Source organism: Solea senegalensis, linkage group LG4 (genome assembly GCF_019176455.1).
Source record: "Solea senegalensis isolate Sse05_10M linkage group LG4, IFAPA_SoseM_1, whole genome shotgun sequence".
Taxonomy (NCBI): Eukaryota; Metazoa; Chordata; class Actinopteri; order Pleuronectiformes; family Soleidae; genus Solea; species Solea senegalensis.
In genome coordinates, this window is record NC_058024.1 from 21,838,822 (window position 1) to 21,864,663 (window position 25,842).

Here is a 25,842-nt window from a genome sequence, read left to right on the forward strand (position 1 = left end):
CTCCTCCTCCTACTCCTCAGAGAAAAGGAGAACTTAGCCCCTGCTGCCTGACAAGGAGCCCAGTCACAGCCACACACAAAGATGATCACACATGGACAAGCAAACACACACATGTACAGACAGCACACGGCTACACATGCACAAACCTGCACAAACACATGCAGAGTGCATGCAGACCTACAGTGCTCAGTATCACATCCACATTAGGGGATATCAATAGTGCTCAAATATGATATTTCATGGCATGATGCAATATTGATTTGGAAATGTCCTTAACAGTGGATTACTGTTGCATTTGAGCCTCCGACCACTGGTTGGGAGCATGATTTTGGCCATTATACTTTCTCTAACCTCTCACCACTCCTCTAACAAAATGAACAAAACTGTATGTTGTTAATGCATATAACATTGTTATTTTTTATTATGAGCACTGTATATAAAACAGACCATTTGTGAGGGAGACAAATTGCAGTATATCACCTTGATTATAGTACGTCTATTAGGGTATATATTTCGTTTCACCGGATTCTTGCAAAGCCCTAATCCATATCAACATTCTTACACTAAAGACAGATCTGTTCATTGATCTCTCATGTAACACCGTCCCATATTTTTTTTTTTTTTTTAAATCTCACCCGAGTTGCACCTCCCCCTGATTTCACCTGATTGGACAACAAAAGGAAACCCGAGCTTTCACCTTGGCCCCACCCAGCATCATGGGTGTCAAGTGTTTTTCATCAGTATCAACACTGAAAGTATGACTGAACTTGCAGACAAAAGACACGGCAGCAACAAGCAACTCATTATTTAGCCACAGAGAGAGAGAGAGAGAGCATACATGAAAACTGCCATTCAAGCTAAAAAAAAATATAAAAAACACAAAATGCTTCAAAACATGAAGGACACCGATGACTGTGCAGAGCTATCAGTGCAGACAAAACATGAGCTACATAAGACAGAAGCAGCCAGCAAAATCCAACAGCTAGAACGGTGTCGGATAACCATCTCAGGATATGTGAACTGTGTGTGTGTGTGTGTGCATGACTTTTTCTGGTTTGCTGTCTAACTTTTTCCCAAGGAACTAAGTCCGTCATTTTCAAATTATACTAAATCACTGCTCCTACAATTGGCAAATTGGTGAAATTGTGCAGAGAGCTCATGCATGTTAAATAAAGATAAATTGACAGTGAGGCGCATTGCAGTGTTTTCTTTTACTGGTTATTTTTAGTTTGACTTTTTCCTGTAAAACCAACTGATCATTGTCCACTTTTGTATAATCACTGTTTTTGAACGACAGTTCAAACAAGGTGGAGAACCTTTCATAGGCAGACAGACGGCAGGTTTCACAAGTCACTCACTAACAGTTACCTTTGCCAGGAAAAAAATGCCCTTAGAGAAACCTAAAATTAAATGACTTAAAATAAGACAATTTTAGGATGGCTTTCCAGGAGGAAAAAAAAGTCCTGGGGATGCTTTATAGCCTAGAATGCTCTGAATCTGGATTTATACAATGTATGTACTACTTGACCTTTCTTGAGAAGAATTAACCTTAAACTCTGTCAAAATACTGTAAATAAAGAGATAGAAATAAAAGGAGTGGCTTGTCACAGAATATTCCCAGCAAATAATTGGAACGAACAAAGGGCAACTTGAAGGCATCACAGTGTTGTATAAGATCTGCTTTCACAGGACCTAAAAACTGCAACACCAAGCTGAAAGCTGATATGACAATAAGTCCTATTGTGCTGTGGTACACCAACTTACTAAACAGAATCCAACTTGTGACACATGAGTAGGAGCATTTGCTTATCAGTGCATGCAGAAGTTAACCGCATGGTGTGTGGAAAAAATGTCTCACAGGGATTGAAAAATGACCAACACAACAGACTAATGCAACAAGTGGGAAGATGGGCTTACTGCTCGGTTTGACTGCCGAGTCCAATGTTAATTTTCCCACTACTGATATATTCATACCAGAAAACAAGATGACTCTGCACTAATGTCACAAAAGCACAATCTAACCCTTTGTTATGTGTGCCCAGAGTCACAAGATGAAGGAACAAAGACCCTTCCCCTTGCTCCACGAGAACAATTTGATTTAAGAGAAGTATATTCCTGGCTTGTCACACAGGCAAGGAAACATACAGTCACCACACACTATAATTGTAATGAAATGAAATGACAAAGAAAAGCAGACGTTTAAAAAGCCAGTTTGCATTAAAGAGCAGTGGCTGCCATCCCTGACTCAGTAAAACTGGACAAGAGAGAGAGTGACAGGCACAAGGAGAGATAAACAGATGGATAGAGAAATCTCTGACATGACCACCCCAGGCCCAGCAGTCCTTCACCACCAGTAAGCGCTCTAGAATCTCTGGAATCTCTGGAAGTGGGAATGTGGGAACGTTGACGATGTGAGTCATTTTTCTGTTGTGCAGTCCCTGTTTCCAAGCTTCCAGAGGTCTGTGGCTATAAGGAGAACACTGTGGAGCCAGCTAAACCTGGCATAGCACCCTGGAGTCCAAACTGGGACTTCTGAGAAGGCCTGTCTGTGCAGAGCTTATACCAAGCAAGGTTCCCGCAAACACATGGCCAAGAGAAACACGGGCATCCACAAGTAAAAAGAAAATGACTTCTTTTAAATACAGTGACTATTCTGTGTGTATAAGTGGCTTCTAGGAAGTAGAAAGGCTTCATCACAGGTTAATTTTTGCATGAAAAAGAGAGTCAGAAAAGAGAAGCAATAGGAAATTGAATCCACATTTTTGTCAGGAAATGAATATCTCGAAAACAAATGTATTTTGAGGGCTCAATAATGGTTTTCAATAAATACTCACAGCTGAGCAGCAAACAGTCGGCTCATCTTTGCCACATGCTCATTGTCATCCATGTCGCTGTCCCCCTGGTCCCCATTCAGTTTTCTCTTGGTCGGGCTGATGGGCGGAGGACCTGTCCTGTGGCTGGAGATTGAAGAAGAAGAGGAGGACAATGACGAGGAGGAGGAGGATGTGGACGAGGATAAGGACAAGGACTGCAGTCTGGGGTCCCCTCTCAAAGCTGCCTCGCCTGAGGTTGGAAGAAAACACAGGAATAAGACAAAGGGGAGTTAACTTTTTGTTAAATTTTAAAACACAGCTAAAACTGAAGTGACAGTTTCTGTTGCCTCACGTGCTGACACTTAAAAAAGGGTCCACAGCCATATGTGAAAATTACAGTAATTAGTCAAAATTACAGCGTTTTCAAATAGAAGGTGACTGTTTTATTGCATCTTTAAACAGTGAGACCACAAACTACTTTATGACAGTGTTTTACTGTACAGGCTGTGTTCCAGGTCAAACTTCATTTTTGTTGACATACAGTTTGCTGAGAGAGGCACAAACCTCTGCCATGAGCAGAAATATCTGGTTATGGATGTTTTGGAAGCAATGGTTGTGGATGGGTTCTGCATGTGTGTGTGTGTGTTGTGAACTATTTCTCACAGTGTCTGTCTCCCTCTGGTACAGAGGACCTACAGAGTTGTCAGAGAGTGGGAGTACAAGAAAAAAAGAATCAGGAAAACTACCACTGGCTCCATCTCAGCACTGGGACTTTCCACTGCTTCGGCCTCATGTATCTGTCTGAAATTTTCCCCAAACAAAACACAAAGCCTCGACTAAAGCACACAAGTCCAGCTTTCTCTAACAATACTCATATTATAACTAAAAGCATGCCCATAACAACAATAGTAGCTAATATTAATGGCAAAGTCAAACAGAATATACATCAGTGCTGAGTAGCAGCACAGTAGAGACCTAATTATTGTTATTAGTTTAAATGTGATTTTTCTGCTAGGGTTCTGAAATGCATTACTTACAGCAAAATACTAAAAAGCAAATAATCGTCTGTGCTTCACTTGTTTTTGTTCATACTGCAGATGTATATTTAAAGTGGTTTTTTTCATTAGATGTAAAAAACAAACCAAAAAACACACAGTTGGTACCACCTATTTACTACAAAATGCATCTGAGCTGGCTCAAAAGCAGAGGAAGTTACGTGTGTGTATGTATGTCCAGCTCTGTATTGCAGGGTTAACAATGATGTCATAAAATCGGGCAACACACTAGTTTGAGGTGATCCGAAAATAATTAGATCATTAAGTCATTCAGAGGGCAGTAGTGCATAAACATGCGCACAGACAAGCTTGGTAATGTCATAAAATGTGTGCTGCTCCATTCACCCAAACACCCCTATGTGCCTTTAGTTTGGGCATGGCTGGTGGTTCTTGTCTTGCCTGTCCCTCTAGCATGTTCCTGCTTGCCCCACTGTGTGCCATGGCAACAGGGGTGACATCATTGTTTTCAGCAGGACAGAGGGGTGGCAATAAAAGAAGAGAGAAGGTGACACCACACTGTCCAATCAGGATCTGGGACACATAACTGCTTATCAGAGGTATGGGAGTGACACACTGAACAAGGGTTGAATGTGTGAGCATTTTTTTTTTCACCTGCCAGCTACACAAGACATTTGACCATGTGTGACTGCTGATTACACTTTGTTGCCAGCCAGGTAGATACACCTGTCTAAAATTCATCAATTCACGAACATATTGACGTCCGGTTTACATGCTGAGCAGCAGACACAAGATGCAGCGACATAAAGACAAAGATAGAAAGGAACATTTTCCTAAAAATCAGGAGAGATTGGCATACACTATTTATTGTTCACATGTATTCAGTACACAAAGATACCTGCAGTACTGACATTTTCTCCCAATTTCCACTTGTGAAACAAGCAGTCACTCAGTAGAAGTACATGTAGTGTCGTATCACAAAAGTAAAACTCGCCTCTCCTTCCCCTTCTCTGCTCTCTCAGTTTATTAGGTTCACATGATCAAAGCCTATTTGTCTTGAAAGAACTTCAAACAGCTTGGAGTCAGGATGAGATTGGATTACAAATGGAGGTAAGCCTATCTATGATTCCATTTCCCCCTCTTTTTCTTTCATTCTACCCCTTCAGATACTGGAAAAAGATGAGAGTATGTCCTGTCTTAGCAAAGCAGCAAAATTATTATTTTTGGCAGAGTTTATTTTGGCTGAGTAACATGAACATGGCCCTCTGGTAAGCCTTTATCCTTGTTGTTAGGTTTATAGAGGTTTTGGGCTTGTAACGCCCATGAGGACATGTAAGGAAAAAAAAAGCTCTCTCAAAAAAATAATGTCTGTGTTATTAAATGAGATTTGATATCTCTGGGTGTTAGATTGTTTGAATCTTTCTGAGAGACAAAGGAAAGGAAAGGTAAGCACAACAGACAGACAAAAGAGAGGGCCTGACAAAAGTGCATGGTTTTGAGAAGGTTCTCAATCTTGTTCCATTTTTCCCTGCTTATCAGCAAAAAAGGGACAGTCAGCATTTTACGATGCATTCCTTCACTGCCAGGCCTATTACTGGTGGAGGCTTTACAAGGAGAAAGGGGGTGGGGAAAAAAAAACAATTTCCAATATTAAAATCACAGTTTAACATTATTGAAAAAGAAAGTTGAGAGCAGCCAGACAGTGTAGTATTGCAGAACAGAGTAGTTTAAGGTTAGGATTTGCCTGCAATGCTGACCTTGTAGGCAATTTACACTTTGTATTCATCAGTTTATTAAAATAAGTGTTTATTCTATGTAATCATTTGATCATATGCATGATATTATGATCCCCAAACGTGTCGCTGCTGCTAGGGGAGTTAGATATGCGCTAATATACTATTTTTTATTTATTCAAAAACCAATTTGAACCTACACCATCGTCACATTGTGATACATCCACCTACTACAAAGTGCAACACAGGAAGGCCATGTTACATTTGATTTTTCTTTTCTCTTATATAGGAGGACTATAAAGATGAAGGCAAGAAGAAGAAAGAATAGATGGTCAAGATTAATGTTTCTAACAACCAAATTGTCAAGTTAAAATGCAATAATCACAATTAATATGATGCTTACAATTACGTTATAATTTCTGTTTGTCATTTTGACAGAGTTATAATGTAGGGAACACAAAGGAAGTGCACTGAAGACGTCATAGTGGCGCAATCCCTCTAATTGAAATATATCTGAAGGCCTCAGACTGTGATGTGTCTCATGATATACAGTATATTTAAAAAGTAGGATTTTAGAAATGCAACATATCAACACACATGATACAGGTGTCCACTGCCCAGGCACATATGTGAGACTACTGGCAGCATGGGACATCTACACTTGCTAATAAACACTGATGATGACAGGCGTGTGAGCACTTTAGAGCAGAAATACAGCCTTTGGGACGGTATATCTGATTATGTTTGTCAGGATGAGTTTTGCTGCTCGTGCATAAAACACCAAGTCAGCACAACCACAATATCACACAGCTCCCCCTGCCCCTTCTGAGCTCAGCGTGTTTGAACATGAAGGCCTTTTTTTTCTTCAACACCCTTTACTGATTGGCCCTTGTCCCTGTTATTATAATCTCTGTTTTCTTATCATGAGGCATATGGAGTCAAATTGTAGCTCAGTCAGCAAAAAACAACACACACACACACACACACACACACACACACACACACACACACAAAATCCTGAAAAGAAATATAGAGGTGCTAATCCTACTGAGATGAATCTAGAGACACTCATTCAGTCCCACATGTTTGAGTGAAAGCAGTGTTATCTTCCAGTTCAATGCAAGATATGGGGTGGTGCTAGTAAATATCATGGTTTCTTAGTCTTTTGAGTCTAACTTGCAGGACAAACACTATAGACTCTTAAATAAGATCCATCTGAATTCATTTGTGTCACACTCATGGTGAGTATTTTTCTTATGCAGCCTATTGGAATTTTTTTTTTACATTTAACTTCCAACCCAGAAGATATTTCAAGTGTTAAAAAAAAAACACTAAAGAGCACCCACCACCATACCACTACCCCTTCACTTCTTCTGTAATTATCTTCAATGAGAGACAGGATGAAACCTGAGAAAGGTGAAGCTTTGCAGAGACACAGACACCCCCAAATTTGGCTTAAATCCCAGGCCAGTCTTATCTGCTACTATCACTGCACACAAGAGTGAGCTCAAAGAAAGCTGTCATTGAAATTTCATGAGAATGGCATGTGTTCCCAGAGCAAAACTTTGAGAGAGCATGCCTAAAAGCAACAATCTTACCTGCTGTTTGCCAAACAGGAATGGCAGCAACACAGCACCCCCCAGAAAGCATTAGAGACGGACAAAAATAAATCACCAATGACAGAGGCTTTAATCACATGCTCATCAACAGGGGAGAAAAAAAAACATTATGTGCTTCTGCTGCTAATAGTTTCAGTAGAAGTCAGTTGAGATATGCACATCTGTTTTGCTTTCATCCACTCATTATAAATGAGGCTTAGAGATTTGACCAAAACTTCCTTGCAAGGATTGACAAATTCAGTTGCAACAGGAGTGCTACAAGTTCATTAAAGCAATGAAGGAAAGGGAGAAGAGCCTTGCTGCAGCTCTTCTATTGAGTCCACTTCAAATGGAGATAAGCGAACAACAACAATAATAATAATAACTCTGAGACTGAAATACCTAAAAGCAAGTGTCACAGTAAGTGATTAATCATCAATCCCACACTATAACAATCCCAACATGTTTCTGTCATGTCCTAGTTGAGCTGCAGAGCAGTGCAATGGCAGAAGGAAATGAGATTAATCTCCCTGAAGGACGGTATGATAATATGTGAGCCCTGAAGAGAAAAGCAGACGATTGGGGAGTCAAACTGGTCGAAAAGTCATAGACTTGCAAAGAACTCATCCTCCTGTGTTCAGAACAACAAGAAGTCATCAGAAAATCACTGACTGCGTTTAGGAATTTAACCCAAAGTACAATAAATATTACTTTTATATGTATATATACATATATATATATGTATATATATATATATGTGTGTGTGTGTGTATATATATATATATATACACATATATGTATACTAAATGTACTCAGCTCAGCATCTAATACTGTTACATTATATCAAATACTTTTTAACATTTTTAATAAACTGGGACACTATGCATTTTAAACATTTATGTTCTTGGCACATGTGGTGTGTGAGGTGAGCTCAGTGAGTGATTTATTTTACAGTGACATTAACTCTACTACTGTAAAAGTCTGTTTGTTTTACAAAGTCAACAGCTCCAGATAGATGTTACTTCCTTTAACAGGCCTGGTTTCTGACAGAATATGACTCAACTACATGGCAGACATTTCAGACTTCATACGAATAATCAGACTAACTGAAAGTTAAGTGAGTCACCCGCAGGAGAAAGCCATGCCCTTTTCACATCGCTCACATGCGACTGTTATTCCAGCCTTTAGTCTCAAAGCGGTCATAAACAATGCAGAACATGAACAGAGGTTTAATAAACACACTTCCCACTCTTGTGGACTACAAAACAAATGGCTAGAAGTTGACATGTAGGCTAACGTTGCTAACAGGCATATTATAGAACGTTAACAGCGCTCAAACCGCGTAAAAGTCATAAACAGTTTCACTCGAGGAAATGTTCAATAAACTGATATGATGTTGATGTTAAAAGGACATATTTTCTGGTTAGTTGGAAGCAAGAGTGGAAAACCTGTCTATAAGCTAACGTCCACTCGGTAGCAGCGACCACCAACAACTTTTTTTTTTTGAAAAAACAAGCGTTAAATTTAAAAAACGCCCACAAACGAAGCAGCGGACTGTTTACCTTCGTAGCAGAGGATGCCGATGTTGTTGTTCATTTTGTCCAGGTACTGGTAGTTCAACAGGTCCATTTTCGTTAGTAGCATTTATCGACTTTTTACACACAAAGACCAGCTTCTTTTTCTCTTCTTCTTCTTCTTCTCCGCTCAAGCGACGCTCAGAAAGCTAAAGGCCCAGCCTCCAAGTTTAGTTTTCTACAAAAGCAAACAAAAACAACGCGGAGAGTGTCACGCCTGAATACTCCCGATTGTTCTTATGTGGTTTGGACAGTTTCTGATAACACGGGTAAAGGTATTGCGTGTTGGAGAGCGGAAAAAAAGAACGGGTAGCGTCAGTTCTCCTCACAGCCAGCTGTAAGTCGACTGCACTGACACGCAGGCTATGCTCGGTATGACTGCACCACTGCTCTACGCTGCAGCTGGTGCTGCTCGCGGCGCGGCACTGCGCATGCGCGGCAAATCTCTGGAGCGCCTCAAATATCAGGGATGTTTTTACGCACACACACATACAGAAGAAGAGGAGGAGGAGGAAGAAGGAGGGTGAGAGTGGTGCCCAACATGAGGGATAATAGTACAGTTTTAAAAGTGTCACAACTCCTTGTATTACAGATTTGGGGCTTGTAACTGGAGAGTTGCTGGTTCAGACCCTGGGGAAGCTCAAAGAGCTGGGGTGCCCCTGAGCAAGACCGGTTCCTAAGTGCAGATAAGTGCGGGTTGTGTGTGTGTGTTCACTACTGGCCAAATTCACGATTACTACTTAGTGTGTGTGTGCAAATAAAAACTAATTACAATTGCAATAATACATAGCTTATATCTAATTATTATTATTAGACTAACTGCATCTGTTGTCCTGGGCAGGAGGCAGATAATAACATCTCTGTCGAATATGAGTATGTATCTCTCCTGCAGTTGATTCTTATTATTTTAATTGTTATATTAAATCTTCTATATATTTCTCTGTTTTATGTTTAATTATAAAATCAGCAGTGAAGCTTTTCCTTGAGCATCAACTGCTGTGAGGACAAGTTTTGCTATTTGTCACTTTGTCAATCCTGCCAAGCACATTGTGATTATTATAAGACAGTGCTGCTTCAACACATGCATTTGTCAGTTTTGATATAAAGGGATAAAGTGGGAGGCTAGTCCAGCACAGAATATCTACATTTATGCATTAACTTCATATTCACAGAATATGAAGTGCTAGATGGAGAGATGCTGAAAAGTTATTATGCGATTATTGATCAATATTGAAAAAGGAAATCATGGCTGTACCTTTACATCACTGCAGGAATATTAATAGTGATGGCAAATAGGCTTTAAAACTTGAAAGACTTGAGAGACAGAAACAGAGAAAAGAAGTGGGTAAATTTGTAAATGCAATGTTTTTTAAGAAACATTTTCTTTATAAAGACTAAATTATTAATAATAAAAATAATAGTTAATGCAGCCATGATGGCCTATAATGGAATATCCATTCTAATATGGTATAAGAAAATGCTTATAATTTGGTTTGCCTTGTTATAACATGCATTACTTTGTTGATTTTAATGGTTAGAAAAAGTTATCCCTTTTAGAGTGGGTCTCTTCCGCCCCCTGCTGGTGCCTGGGCAGGCCTACACCCAGGATTAGACCACAAAAAAGGGAGGATGTGGAAAAAGCAGCAGGCAAGTGGGATGAAAGGAGGGGGAAAAAAAGAGTATGGTCATTATGGATGAACAGAATATGACTGTCATCACATTACATGGTTTGTGTGGAAAGAGGAGTGAGCAGCTTCCTCTGGGCATTTGACTGAGGATATAATGAGCAGGGTGTGGCTGCGCTTCAAAGTGTGAGCTTACACACAAACGCACATTTGTCGTGTGTGTGTGTTTTCCTGGGAGACTTAACCCACAAAAACACACAGCCCCGGAAATGAGCGATCTGATGAAAGGCTCAGACAAAAATACTAAATACCTGTGAGCTGTAGACCTTTAAGTGGTATGACCCACTTTTGGAGTCAAAATTAAATTTCCTCGCCCACAGAGACAAAAAAATACACAATACAATATCCTGGACTCCATGCAGGTCAAAGCTATTGTAGACTATCTCATAACTTCCAGCACCACCTCAAACCGGATTAAGACACAGAGGATTTCACCCCGTCTCTCAGCCCTCCCTAAATCATTCATACGCAGCCCCAAAACAAGCAGCATATGCATGTTCAAAATAAATCATTTACACCGACCTGCTAGAAAAAACACACCAGTCTAAATGCCTCCCCCCAAACTCTCCTCTAACCTCCTGACCTCCCCTTCTCACCATGGCTCAGAACTATGGAACATGGTTCTTTTCTCACTGGAAAGCCATTGTTTTCACTTTCACATGCAAGAGTCCACACATAGACTACAGCCAGTGCTTCATATTACAACACTCATGTGTCTGAAAACATAAAAAAACAAAGACAAATTGACATTGATCAGCTTATAATGTATTATTATATGTATTTATTTACATTTTTGAGGACTACTGCCCCCTTATGGCCTTAACTCTCTGGCTAACTTAACTATAGATGACTTAAGGCCCCTTAAAAACTTAAAAATATTAGTTTACAATAGGTACATATTACAAAGTACACCTATACATTATATAAACATATATAAACTATTCATTTAATTATGTTACAATTATAAACAAATGTCTCATTGTTACTATTATAAAAATATTTCTAGTAAATATATATTTTCCTGTATGATATTCTGTCAATGATTATTCTTTCACCTTAAACACTGTGTTTAAAGGGCTGTAACATGATGTTAAGTGGCGGGCCGCATGTGGCCCGTGAGCCACCAGTTTGACATCTCTATACTAGACCGTCATCTGGCAAAATGACGGTCTAGTAGCATAACATTACAATACATCTATCAGTGCAAGTTAGACCGATATTATCCAGACAAAATGTTTGATTTAACCTTTAACTTAATTTAATTGAGTCCATGGGTAAAGTCTTGGCCAGTGCAGCAGTGTAAAAATACACAATACAAAACCTAAATACTAAACAACAAACACTGATAGTAAGGAAAACAAATAATGAAAACATGTCATTAGAAATAAGGCTGTTTTGTTTCCTGGCACTAGGTTTTGTTTAAAACTCCAATCAGCATGTACCTGGCTCGCAGCACAGAAACTCATTTGTTGGCACGTGGTTCTCGTTTCTCTTCTTATTGCTTGTTATCACTGAAGTGACTATGACTTCATCTGTGGTGGTTAGAGAGTTATAAGAGTGGGGATGCCAGTCAGACTGCTGAGTCAGTTTGACTTAGACTCTGATAATTAACTCTTTATTACTTTGCATGTATCTTATCATGTAATATGAACCAACCTAACTTGATGCAACTCCCTGAAGCTTCTGCAGCAATTTAACAACTTAAATGGCTCCTCAGACCGTCGAACACTGAGAGCTTTGGTTCCTCAAACTGCCTAAAATGGACTTAGTGTGTCTCACTACTCTGTGCACAACAATTCACACCTGTTCAATGGTCTCATCGACCAATCACATGGCAGCTACTCAATGTTGTTGGCATAGAGACATGGTCAAGATTACCTACTGAAGTTCAAACTGAGCATCAGAACGGGTTAGAGAGGTGATTTATGATAATGATAATGACTTTGAACATGGCGTGGTTTTTTTCTTTTTATCTACTGGGATTTATACACACAACCATCGCTTACATAGAAAAGAACGGTTCAAAAAGGAGAAACATATAGTTCTCTGTGTGACAATGCTTATGTTAGAGGTCAGAGGAGAATGGCAACTGTGTCTCAATTACCACTTGTTATAACCAATGTAAAGAGAAGACTAACTCTAATAATAATGTGTAATATCTCAAACGTCCAAGCAGATGAGTTACAGCAACAGGAGACCACACTGGGTGCCACTTCTACCACTATATTAGGTGTCCTGTGTACCTAATAAAGTGGCCACCGAATGTAGAACACAAATGAATGGACTCTGAATGATGGCAACCTTTTATCTCTATTAAACTTGCCTATATACACTAATAGATCAAATAAAACTAGCCCTTTAAAATGCTCATGTAGTATGTTATGACTTGTACATCAGACATAAATTCACACTCACATTTCTCTTCTCAGGTCGTTGTAAAAAGCTGAATTTAATTATAAAAGGCAAACATGCTCTGTGACACAGCATCTTTGTCCTGGCCTGGCAGGCTGGAAAAACTGAATAAGTATTCTAAGAAGATTAATGGTTATACAACAAATTAGTATGATTCCACCTCTTTCTTCCACAAGGGACAAGTTCTAACACATAACTTAGCCCACTGTGGAAAAGGCCTTTTCTCCCCAGGTTTGTTTTGTTCAGCGCAGCTCGGGGATTAAGTGTCAAGGTGAAGTGCTCCCTCGTGACAGCTGACGATGACCATTAGTGAGGAAAAAGCCAGGGCGGCGGCAACGACTGTGTTGGTAAAACCACAGCGATGAAAGGCAAACCTTTGTGTAAAAGCAGTCATTCAACTAAATTCCATAACATGAGCCGTGTTTATTGACACAAGTTTGTTTGGTAAAACCTCCATCCTTTAAGAATACACTTAAAATAATGCCCAGTGATTATTTTTACTTTTGCTCTCATGATCGACATTCACTTTGGAACACACTACCCTTAGATATCAGGGAAGCCAGCTCACTTGAAGACTTAAACCTCAAGTAGCCCTTTTTTATTCCACCCTGTGTTGTGTTTTATTTGCATTTATAGTTTATTTTAAAGTTAAAACAGGGGTTTAACCTCTTGAATCAAGCATTTTCCTATTGTATTGTACTGTTTTATTTGCATCTTTTTTTTCATTTCAAAGTTAAAACAGAGTTTTTACATAAAGTTTATTATCATTATTATTACTATTATTATTCACACCCACCGCACCACAGCGATCTTTCACATAGTGGAGCCCGCCTTTTCTTGCTTCCCTCTCACCACTGTTCACACATCCTGTCCTGTTTTATTTATTTGCATAATCTATAAGGACAAGGTGCTGCCAGACTTACTTCATCTCCTGTAGTGTCATATGTCTGTCTCTCTCTCTCTGTCTCTCTCTCTCTCTGAACAGGTCTGGGCTTCTCCGGGGAGTGGGTGTGTCTGGATAACAACAACAACAACGTGCAGGCTAGGTGGTGATTCATCCTAATGCTTTATTAACACGCTCCAGTGTTGTGACACAAACACTGGCTAAACAAAAGTGTGGGAAAAAAAACCAACCATTTCCTGCTTTCTTATTTGACAATTTGAATTATCTTTATGTATTGTTGAAAGAATCTTTCCCCGTAAAATTAAGTCATATTGTGCTCTTCACAAACCAGGGTGGGAGAAAAGCTCCATAGTCAGATCAAAAGTCAAGTTTTTGAATACTTAATGGCACCCTCTGTTGAAATATCAACGTGTTTACACAGTGACATAATGCACAGAAAACGTTTACACCCCACCAAGCTTCAGCTCCGATTTGTTACACATACGTTCCGTTTTCCTTGTTTGTCTCTCTCCATGTTTGGGTATGAGTGTGTGTGTGTGTGTGTGTGTATATCCTGAAAGCTGATTGGTCCTGTAGATCATCCCAGCTGCAGTGAACCACACTCAGACCGACTGCCGTCAGCCAGGTCCTTCGGTAAATCTTTAAAAAGATGTTCTCTGTAATGTGGTTTATTGATAATTGGTAAATAATTGAGCATTGCTACATACCATCAAATGCCATCAAAATAGCAACTACTGTACTCGATTGCAAGGATGAGAATATAATATGTATGGCATTGTTCTATTGTTGAATTGCTATAAAACAATTTTGATTTAATTGCAGCCTTTTCAAATTGCAATTTTGATTATAGCACTATATGTATATACATATATATATACATATACATATATACATACATATATACACTTTTGCAAGGATTAATTTCAATGGAAATGGAATGATGGCACAAAACAGATACTTATTACTATTAATACTAACACAAATACTGTCTATGGGCTATGGGCTGAGATGTGAGAGATCGACACTGTATGTGACCTCAATGATTAAGTAGAAGAAAATATGGGAAAAACATGTATGCAGTTTCAAAATAACACATTTTTCTCACACACACACAAAAACTGCTTCCACAGGTGTCAAGTATTTAGTGTGAACTACTCTTACACTTGAACAACAGTACACAAACATGGCTCTCTTAAGCCTGGAGTGAAGCCCTAATTGATGCTACTGGTAATACCTGACATGCTTAAGCTCTACAAAAACATGCCGTGTGAGTTAAACTCATTGACATGCTGCTAATATGTAATAAAAGACTGACTTTCAGTTACATCACTCCAATGCAAATGCCAATGATCCCAGAATTTGACCGACAAAGCTGGTGGCGCCCTCAGACTTTTGCACAGGATGTTGCGACTATCAACGATCAGTTTACAGTGGCTTTGAGTGGCAAACACCAGCTTAGTTATGTGTCTGAGTGTCGAGTGTAATTGGCTGACTGTTTTATTCCATTGTATTGCTGCCTAATAGTGAACCGCTGGATCACCTGCATGTAATTACCAGCCGTCATCTTATAATTAACTTTATATTATCTGCAGTGACAGAAACAAGATCGGCCAGCGACAGCGCGTTTGAGTGTTCTCTTACAGCAAAGACATCTGACACAGGTGTGACCTCGACTCTGCCAAGTTGTCCTCCCTCTCTTGTTGTGATCATTCCGTTGTTTTCCATTGTGTTTTTCACATATTGTATCAATTTTACATATCATTGTAATGTTAATGTACAGCACTTTGGGCCACTGTGTTGTTTTTAAATGTGCTCTCTATATAAAGTGGATTCTTCTTTTAAATTTGACCTCATATAAATTGTGCTCTTTATCTTGAGATTGTTTTTGTTTCTTATGCTGCCCTAAATTGTTGTCTTATTAAGTTACTAAAGCTCATCCTGAGTCTCTTGTGTCCAGCTCTTCTCCAACTCCACTGATCACCACCAATATCCAGCCACTTTGCTCACAAACTAAACATAAGGCACAATCATAAGGAAAGTGACTGTGTGGCAGAATTGAATGGCAAGAATAGATATTGAAAAACCGTAGTTATACAGTTATAAAGTTAAGCGACTGATCAAAACCAATCCAATCTGGCGATGGGATGCAAATCTGTTAAGAACCCATGTGGCCAAATGAATCAGGTTAATTGACAAATATATCAATACCACGTCTTATTTCCAGTCGTGTAAAAGGATCGCCGTGTCCAGTAACCAGCGGGAGCTTGTATGACAACTTTTTTTTTGTCGTGCTTACAATGAACTGATGGCAAACTGAGCCCAAGGGCTTATTATTTATTGGCTAGGGCTGCTCCAACATGCAGGCTCTGTGCCACTCCATCTGTGCCTGGATTATACAGCCTCAAGTGTGATCACGTCGTCAACACAACATTATCGCTGGACAACAAAGCTGCAGATTACAATACATACTGATCCAAGAAAGGTGAGTTTGTTTGCATGCTATATGCACGTCTCGCGCTTAATCTTTAACTGACTTCTTTCACCGACACTACTCTGCCATCATAGTTACTTTGCATTACAAACACTAATGTTTTTTGTCATGCGATCCCTTTACCCCCCCCTTTCATTCTGTGTAACTATGGTAAGTGCTATCAAAAAGGGAGGAATGTAAAGTATGTGTGGTCAGCACAGCTCTGAGAGAGTTCCCTCGCTGGAACAGCAGAGTGTGGCATTTACTGAGAGTGAAATGTCAAATACTTCATTACTTCATTTTTCCAGTCAGTGGTTAAAAAATGAGCAAAAACACTGATTTGTCCAAAAATACTGACAATACTGTTTAGATGTGATTTATGTGTTTTGTTCTTGTATGTGACATTTGATCTACAAACACTGGGGATGTAGGGTTTTCTGTAATATTATAGTTTCCCTTTTCACTTAAGAAGTAGCTGGTGACAAATCCATCTGCAAATCATGAGGGTTTTGCAGTTGTAATGTCTTGAAGTTACATTTGCCAAACCAGATTTAACAGAGAAACCCCCCCATTATTAGTTTCTGTCAAAACAGATCAGAAATAAACAGCAGCTGAAGTAAAATACCACATAATCTTTAATTTAGACATGAAAGAAGTGTTTGTCCACAAGCAAAAACTTAAAGAAAAAAAGTGTGTAATCTTAAGCACAACTGCAACACATAAATGTTGCCTGGATAGGAAAACAAGTTTTACTTGTCTATAACCATGTGACATGGCCCAGTGACCCACTGACACTTGACATCTAGCCTTGTGACCATGGTGACCTCCTGACCCCCAAGTCTTAACGGCTGCCCGGTGAACCACAATGCTAACAAAGCGGTGTTGGTGACGTAAGAAGCTGTGTGCATGCGTGACTGTGCCGCGGTCAAAGCACAAGTGAGTGAGACCACAGAGGGAAGTGTATAGGGGCATGGAGTGATGAAGTGGGAGGCTGAGACAATAGAAGACAGACTGGTAAGAGTGGGAGGCTTTCACATGACCCACTTTCGTCAAGCACATCATGAATGAATTCCCAAATTTCAAACCCTGCTCTTCTTCAGCATTAGCGATGACCAACAAACAGTATAGTGACAAATTCTGACATCTGACATCAGTGGATGTGACAAGCCACAATTTTAATGTTGAAGAAACCAATGAATTGTGGTTTTAAACGTCTTAACAGCCGGAAAACAACAAACACTGTGTTCTCATTCTGCACAAGTTGCAACAGCATGCCTCCCTATACACAGAGTCTGTATAGGGTATGAGTATCTCCATTTCCTGAATGAATAAAAGGTGTGTTTAAATGCAAACAGGATCAGTCCCAATTTTCTTTCAGTGTGTTACAGGCATCACTATCTGTTTAACAAATAGAGCCAACAGTTTAGGATTTACTTGCATTTTTCTAAAGTGTATCTACTTTTTTGTAAATGAGGTTTGTATATATATATACTGTATATATCTATATATAGATAGATATGCCTGCCTCATGATTTACTACTCTCAAATCATCCAGTGTTTTTTTTTTAAATACAGAAACACATTTGCAAATGTGTTTTTATTACAGGCTATTGACACGTTTGTCAGTGCCTGATTATGATTAGTTAGTGCTTAAGGGAGGTCAATGATAACGGCAAGATTCATACAGAATGACACATACTGTACAGCAGTGAGAGACAGAGAGGTGAAATGAGTGTGAGAGATAACACGACCAGTGAAGTCAATGTTCAAGTGGGATGAGTATTATTGCATATAGTGAGCATTGCTCTGATAAAACCTTTGCTCATAGACGAGATTTATCTCCTGCACCTGCAGATGTTTTGACCACCACTCCCATACACACTGATATGCAGAGATAACTCATCACATAGTTAATGACATCATGGCCATGGTATCCCATTTATCAACGTAAAGAAAAAAACTGCTATACTGTTGTCCCAACACATAAAAATAAAAACCTTTCGTCAGATTACCTAGGTTGTGCTGAAAAAAGGATATAGGGCATTCTATATTGCACAGCCTCTGTATATATACTGTACTGTATATACAGACAGTCTCAATCCATGAGCGTCCACCCATCAGTGTCTTTAAACTCACTAATTACACAGAAAATTCATACAAAATACTGTGCATAAATTGTGATTTTAAAGGTGGTTATGGACCATTTCTTGGCCAGAAGCAGTGATTCAAACCACCCCTTTAACACTATTGAACAGCTGTAGGCTAAATGAAACAACATATATGAGTATTCATGCTCCACTTGCCACAAAAGTGTCACAACCCCATAGCCTGAACATAACAGCTGACCGTGTAAAAGAGAGTTTCAGACTGCTGTTCACGATCCTGTAGAAAAGAATGCCAACACTTTATCAATGCACTCATTCTGTTGTAACAAAGCAAAGAGACAAAGACATGTAAAGTCCAGATTATGTGTTGAAGTTTAAAATAACAAGCCACGCAAGGGAGGATGAATCGAGCGTCGGGAACCTGGACGGACCTAAGGGCAAATCCATTCACTGTTGAAGAAGGTTCTATATACGCACACGCCCAGCGAGCCTGTCCACCCAACCCAGCGGGGGCATTAGTTTTCGGTCAAATTACCTCCCACCTAGAATTATGTTCGCCTCCAGACAGATTACGTCAAAGCGCAATGATACAAGGTCTTACATTTCACTTTCAGTGCTGATCTGACACAGGCTCTGACTAGTCTGGGTTCTGCTAAAGGGTATTACACAGTGTTTTACGCATTAACATGTAAACTAAAATGTTTTATGGTATATATATGACGTTGAGTTGTGTATTTCAAGGTCTGTCAGTGTCATTATTCATTTGTGCGTGCATTAGTATATTATTTTATTTTATTTACTTTTCATATACTGTTTATATCAAGATCTTTTTAACTATATATTTTACCAGTTGAAGGATAGAGGGATGCAATTATTAGTTAGTGATGTAGAGAAAATATTAGTTGCAGTAGTCGGCTACATCATCGCATTATGGCTTCTTATGCTGAGACCGCGAAAACAGACGTCCACCAATTTGTTTGTCACTTTGCCACCTACGGTATACGTAGTAGTACAAATACTTGCAGGTGCTGCTTGTTTGTGTTGCACTGTAGTTCCTGTCAAACACAAAAGGACCTAAACCACTGGCCCCTCTTTAAGAATGACTGTAACATCCACACAAACCATAATATTTGGATTTGTCCTTGCAGCTGCAGTCTGCAGTGCAAGCAAGATTGTTAAAGGATAAACTCAAATACAGGTGTGCTTCCGGGGAGATCTTCCAAGTAAGTTACCAAAATTGCTATGGAGGGGGTAATATTATGCCTTTCTCTCCATTCACTATTAAGTGCAGGGAAGATATGAACTCGCTTCACATCTTTTGTTACAGAACACGTGCCTAAAACAAATTTATTAGTAATAATTTAGGAACTCAATAGAGCCATTGAATAACAGTGTTATTTATTATCTGATGAGTTGATGAATCAGGTCAATAATCAATGCCTAATTGACTATCAAAATAGTCGTTAGTTGCAGGATTTTTTTTTTAACTATCTGAATTCTAGATCTTGAGAAAATGAACTGTGTAAGTATCAGAGGTCATTACTCCCATTGGATCCTGACAGGGACCAAAGACTTTAAAGATAAGACAAGATAAGAAGCTATACATTGATTTGCGTCAGGATTCCTGACTGCGTTGAAGATTTCATTTTCTATTCTCTCACTGCAGCTCTGACGACTTAATCAGTGAAGTCTTCTGTGTGTGTCTGATGTGTATGATGGGTATTATCCAAATTATCCGACAGATTCTCCTCATATCATAAGAAGTACTTTCTCTGAGGTTCTAATACTGATACTGTTCTGCATCTTACGTTATGAAAGCTTTAGAATAAGCATAAAGCGCTGATGTTTGGTCCGCCTCAGTCTCTCCCTGCCTGGCGTGCAAACCTCCTGCAGTTGTAGAAACACTAACACGCTCTTCTCTGTTTTAGTTTGTGTGTTTACGGAGCTAAATAAATAACTGTAGGACAGCATGTTTTGTGTGTAGTCTTCTACTTTATTACCACGTTTAAAACATCCCCTATATAGATACATAAATGTCTTCATTGTTTATAAACTGTATATTGGTATTTAATCTTACTTACTCACTACTTATAAGCTATATTCTCCTCTTGTTTATACTGTGTTTTTTAATCCTCTGATATTTTCCTACTCTCCCACATTTTTACAGAGTTCTTCCTTTGGCGCAAACCCCTCACTAAGAGCTATGAAACAAATGTCCGTGTTTGAACAAACCATGGAAACCATAACAATCAGCGGGGGAGTCTGTGTGCGTCTGTGATTGTGTGCGTTCCTCTCCAAACAAACAAGCAGTATTTCAGTGTACAGAAATGGAGCAGAGGGCACGGCGCAGATCTCAAGTCAACCACCTTCTCTTGGCACTTGTTGCCTCTTTTGTTGTAGTTCCTGTCAAACACAAAAGGACCTAAACCACCGACCCTCCTTTTAGAATGACTGGCTGCTGCGACGACCGTACGAACCAAAATATGTGGATTTGTCCTTGCAGCTGAGTGTGCAGAGCAAAGAAAGATTGTTAAAGGTTAAACGCAAATACAGGTGTGCTTCCAGGAAGGGTGGGGAACACCGCAAGATCTTCCAAGTAGTTACCGAAATTGCTATGGAGTCGGCGATGGCACGTAATATTATACATTTGTCCCCGTTCACTTTTAAATGCAGGAGGCAAGACTTTTGAGTAAAACGCAGGGTCTTTATCTTCCAGGTCTGTGATCGTACAGAAAAGAAAACATACATTTAATTTATAAATTAAACATTTCATTTATATTATATATAATATGTATCTGCCGCACAGTTGGTATAGTGGTTAGCACTCTTTACGTCCTTTTGTGTGCGACAGGAACGACAACAAAAGAGTAGAGGTCCCAGTCGGAACACGGGCCTTTCTGCATGGAGTTTGCATGTTTGCGTGTGTGTGGGTTTTCCTCCCACAGTCCAAAAACATGCAATATGTGGATTAGGTAAATTGGACACTCTTAATTGACCATAGGTGCGAGAGTGAATGGTTGTTTGTCTCTATGTGGCCCTGCAATGGACTGGCGAACTGTCCAGGGCGCGACCCTCATGTGAAGGATAGAGCAGTAGAAGATGGCTGGATAGATATATTGATCGGTACTTTAATTACACATTTGGCTCATATTATATCTCCAGTATTCCTCTTCTCAAAAAGATGTTAAATTTAGAGTCTCCAATTTTGCATGTCTTGTGTCTTTAGAAGTACTCAGAGAGAACCAAATCAACAGGATTATAATAACAGCTTTCAGTCATCTAGTCTAACGCCAACTATTCCATTCCAGGACTGCAGTACATTTTCCATTTTAAAGACCTTGGAGCGATGCACCATTAACGTGCCGTCATTTAATGCCACTCACGGTAGCGTGTGTTTATATTTCTAGTACTAGAACTACAGATATTGCCATCATTATCTGCAGAGCAAAAAAACAACCTTGAACATTTCTCAAGCTCTGAACACTGTGTGCTGCAGCACTGGCCCCGACAAGCCTCGCTCTGTCCCTCTGAGTTCAAGAGGCTGTTGTGAAGACAGGCTTGAGCCTCTCCCTGTTCTGTGGCAAGTGCTCTGGTGTCAAGTGCTGCACAGGCATTACAGAGGCTCGTCCAAAAGACAAACAAGCAGGCAGAGTTTACTGGTTCAGCTGCCTGCTGTTGGCCTGTAGTTACTTTGGCAGACTGGCTGGTTGGTTTGACTAGCTCCGAGGGCGAGAATACTCGCTGGCTGGACCGTCCTTCTTCTGTGCTATTGTGGAAACGGGTCGAGCGAATTGTCTTTTAGACAAAGAGACCATGCATGACCCACAACAAAAAGTGACACCAGCAAGGGGACAAATAAAACAAAAACACCACGGGGGAGCAGGGGAGAAGAGGAGGAGTGGGAGAGCTCCCATGCCCCACCATTTTCACTGACAAGTACAAGAATGGACATATTCAGCTCATTTAAGCTGAGGCACTAGTGGAACAAGCCGGTGACATGGACGACGGTACAGCTCGTTAATAAATCTGTGTCTAATGGTTTACAAGTTTAGAAGTAAAAATTCAAATGCATTTGAATCAGGTGTGCTGGAGCAGGGAAACGTCTAAAACATGCAAAGCAGTGGATTCCCAGGACCAGGGACAGAGAAATCCTGTTATACCGGGTTAAACGTTGTGCGAGCGTTTAAATACCTGACGTACGATATGTAAAGTTGACGCAGAAAATGCTAAAAAACACAACTGAACTCCCAGTCCCGAAACTGAGCACAGGAATTGTGAAACTGTCCTTGTAGGTTTCAGTAGGATCTGAGGCCTGCTGCTTGCAGCGGGGCCTGCTGAGAAGGATTAAAGATTTTTCCCTAATCTTGGGAGGATTTTTTTTTTTTTTTTGTCCTCCAGCAACTCCAGAACGCCTCAGATACGAACAGGAAAAGGAAGGAAGGAGTAAAAGACAGAGAGAAGGTTGGAGAATGTGAGCAAAAATCACGTGCACAAGGAGAATCACCCCACCCTGATTCCAATGAAAGCAGGTTAATACAAGCAAGCAGCTGGTTAAAAAGACAGCGTTGGTGGCAGTTGAGCGCTTATTTGCCTGTCTATCTGCACGTTTGCACAGCACAAAGACACCTATTGTCTGGTGTCAGAAAACAGGACTGGGGGCTTATAGCCGAGCATAATGTTGCACTTCATCAATATGTAACGCAGCGCTAATTATTTTTGTCTCCACAATAATAGCACAGACACACACACAAAAAAACAACACACTCTTCTATGGGTTTGTACCCATAGAAGAGTGAACCACACAGCACTGTGAGAAAACTTACTCTCTTCTTCATTGGCATGAACAAATGATGCTGCTCTTGACAGAACATCCAGCGGTGTCTCCATGCTTCGATGCCTGTGGGGCAGAGGGCAGGAGTGTTGTAAGCAATCACTGTATAGCAGTATATGCAGAAGCTGAAGTGGAATTAATAGACAGAAAGGTTTCAACTTGCAACTAAAGTAATGAACTTTCTGATGAGGGCTAAGGCTGGTATTATATTTACACAAGTTTACACGAGTTGCTGATTGAGTATTCCATTCATATTCCCTCTTTAACTTTTACAGAGCATAGTAAAATAAAAGTTTTATACGAACTTCAGTGGCTGCCGGTTCATTTTAGAATTACTCTTTGCTTTTAAAGCCATTAACAGCCTCACTCCACCTTATTTAGAAGAGATTTTTAACGATACATAAACGGTGGTTTGACGTTGCTGCTCCCAACCTCTGGAACAGGTGATCCCCTGATTTTGTTGGAAGTTTTTAAAACTTCTTAAACTCAAAACATATTGATGCAGAATGGCTTTTAAAATTCAGCAGCACAGTGACACTTCCCCCTCTGTTCTTAATTGTACATTTTCTAATTATATTGATTCCTATTTTATTGGTTTATTGGTTTAATAACTGTTTTATTGTGTCTTTTACACCTGCTAACCTATTGAGTGTGTTTTTTCAATCTTTCTTTTTTATGTGAAGCACTTTGAGTACCTTGCAGGTATTGTATCATGTTATATAAACAAACATGATTGATTGATTGATAATAGAGCTGCAACTAACGATTATTTTTCATATTCGGTTAATCTGTCGATATTGACAGTAATAGTTTGGTCGATAAAAGGTCAGAAAATGTTGGAAAATGTCGATTAATGTTTGTCAAACCTGGAAACCATCACATTCTCAAATTTATTTGACCAAAATTATTGTGTCTTAATGAAAAGAAACCAGAAATATTCACATTTGAGAAGCAGAAACAATCAGAAATCTTGTTTTAATAATGAAAAACGCTTCAAACTGATGAATCGATGATCAAATAGTTGACGATTCATTTAGGAATGGATTAATAATCAATTAAGTGTTTCAGCTCTAAATTATAATCTGTTTAAGACACTAACGTGTACATACTGTCTCATTTTGTTATTGTTTTGTTTTTTCTGAGCATGACCTTAGGGTCATAGGAAAATGCTGACAACGTTTTTCTCTTATTAACCAGATTAAGGCAACAGGATTAATACGTTTATGTATGCTTTCTCCACTGAAGGCCCTTTTCTGAACTTTGTTTAAGCATTTTTTACATTTTTGCACTGTAATGTTGAGCCCTCAGCCTCACTGTGCCATGAAAGGCATTTAAGAATGAAAAAAGCCAGCTTCTCTTCCCTCTTTTCCACATTCCTGAGATGCCTAACTCTCATGTCTGGGAAAAAAAAATGAGAATGTACCGAGTCAAAAAAAAAAACTCCATGTGAAACTAGTTGTGCAGGTTCACGCTGAAGAGTAAAAGTGATCAGGTCCGCGCGCGCACACACACACACACACACACACACACACTGTGTGACAACGCTGGTGCTGCAGTGCGTAAAGGAAATGCGCCAAACTTTGGCTGACCAAAGTGAAACCGATTGGATTATACTGCTACTGTAGTAGCAAGTGCGTCCATGTTTATTCCCAGCAGCCGCGGATAGTATTTATATCAGCCTGACTCAGAGTTTCCTTATCACTCCGATCCAAGAAGCTTTATTGTCGAGAAGCATGTACTTAAAGAGGTTCTCTTTGACATGACAAAGTTTTGGGAACCCGCCAGAGCCCGTGTTTCATTCCACCGCGAGTGAAACTTCCACCTCTCATACCCACAAACACGTCTCCTTGTTCGAACAAGACGATTAAAAACAAGCCGTGACTCAGGCGAGGAGCGCGCTCCCGCATCATGTCTTAACTCACGCACACACCGCAGCGTGTCAGAGAAACACAACTTCCTATTTAAAGCACATACCTCCTCCTTCATGCGCCACTTTAGTCTCTTCCAGTCTGATATTATCCACACAAGAGATCAATAATTCAAAAAAAAAAGAAGTCTGTAAATATCCCACAGACGTACAAACAAAAACAAAACAAACCCCGCGGCTGTCTCACAGTGTGGTGAGACGGAAGACAATAGTATCAGAGCTGTCGGGACTAACTTGGTTGTAAACGAGGAGGAGGAGAAGGAGGAGGAGGGAGGGAGGGGGGGAGGGAAGAAGAGGAGGAGGAGGAAGGAGGGCAGGAATGCCTGGAATGATGGAATTCAGTTCCTAGCAGGTGGTGAAAGTGGAGCGCGCTGATTGGTGGAGGAGTGGAGCAGTGACATCATCAGCATATATTATCAGACTAAAGCCATTGCGTCACTTCCAGGGAAGGTGTTTACCACCCACTCACACACTACAGGTGATGAAGCTATTTTATCAAATAATAGCTAATCTGGATATGCATTACTACTAAGAAAAAAAAAATCTAATCTTTCAAACAAAATTGTAAAATTATGAGTATTAAGTCATGTATAAAGGTGAATTCCGTTTGTGATTTGCCAAATAAACAATGACTAATTTAATAAAATGATTATTTTATATATTTTTTTAAATATTACTAATTTTTATGTCATCTGCAAGTAAATCGTGATATTTTCATAATTCCACTTTGTCTAATAGATGTATTTGGTGTAGATTGCTCTGTGCCCCAGGCTTTAC

The 25,842-nt window shown here is 39.7% G+C and overlaps 1 protein-coding gene and 1 long non-coding RNA gene across 4 annotated transcripts in view; one reads left to right on the forward strand and one right to left on the reverse strand.

The window, feature by feature from the left end:
* The window catches only part of vgll4b (vestigial-like family member 4b), a 36,556-nt gene extending 11,245 nt beyond the window's left edge, over nucleotides 1–25,311 (reverse strand). Inside the window, exons 1-3 of one of the 2 annotated variants that reach the window (XM_044024229.1) lie at nucleotides 25,113–25,311; nucleotides 23,131–23,204; nucleotides 2,835–3,063 (exon numbers count right to left, since the gene is read on the reverse strand). In XM_044024229.1, coding sequence (XP_043880164.1) covers nucleotides 2,835–3,063; nucleotides 23,131–23,194 — 293 coding nt within the window. In that variant the 5' untranslated portion in view covers nucleotides 23,195–23,204; nucleotides 25,113–25,311. Of the gene's footprint in view, nucleotides 1–2,834; nucleotides 3,064–8,719; nucleotides 9,098–23,130; nucleotides 23,205–25,112 lie in introns of those variants that run through there. The other variant, XM_044024228.1, reaches the window with a different exon arrangement.
* Nucleotides 3,057–14,168, forward strand: LOC122768318. 2 transcript variants are annotated; one of them, XR_006360291.1, is made up of 3 exons: nucleotides 3,057–4,425; nucleotides 4,849–4,936; nucleotides 13,814–14,168. It is a non-coding gene; the product is annotated as an uncharacterized LOC122768318 (long non-coding RNA). The 2 variants fall into 2 exon arrangements; XR_006360290.1 differs by lacking the exon at nucleotides 13,814–14,168 and adding an exon at nucleotides 5,849–6,980.
* Nucleotides 25,312–25,842: the final 531 nt, after the last annotated feature.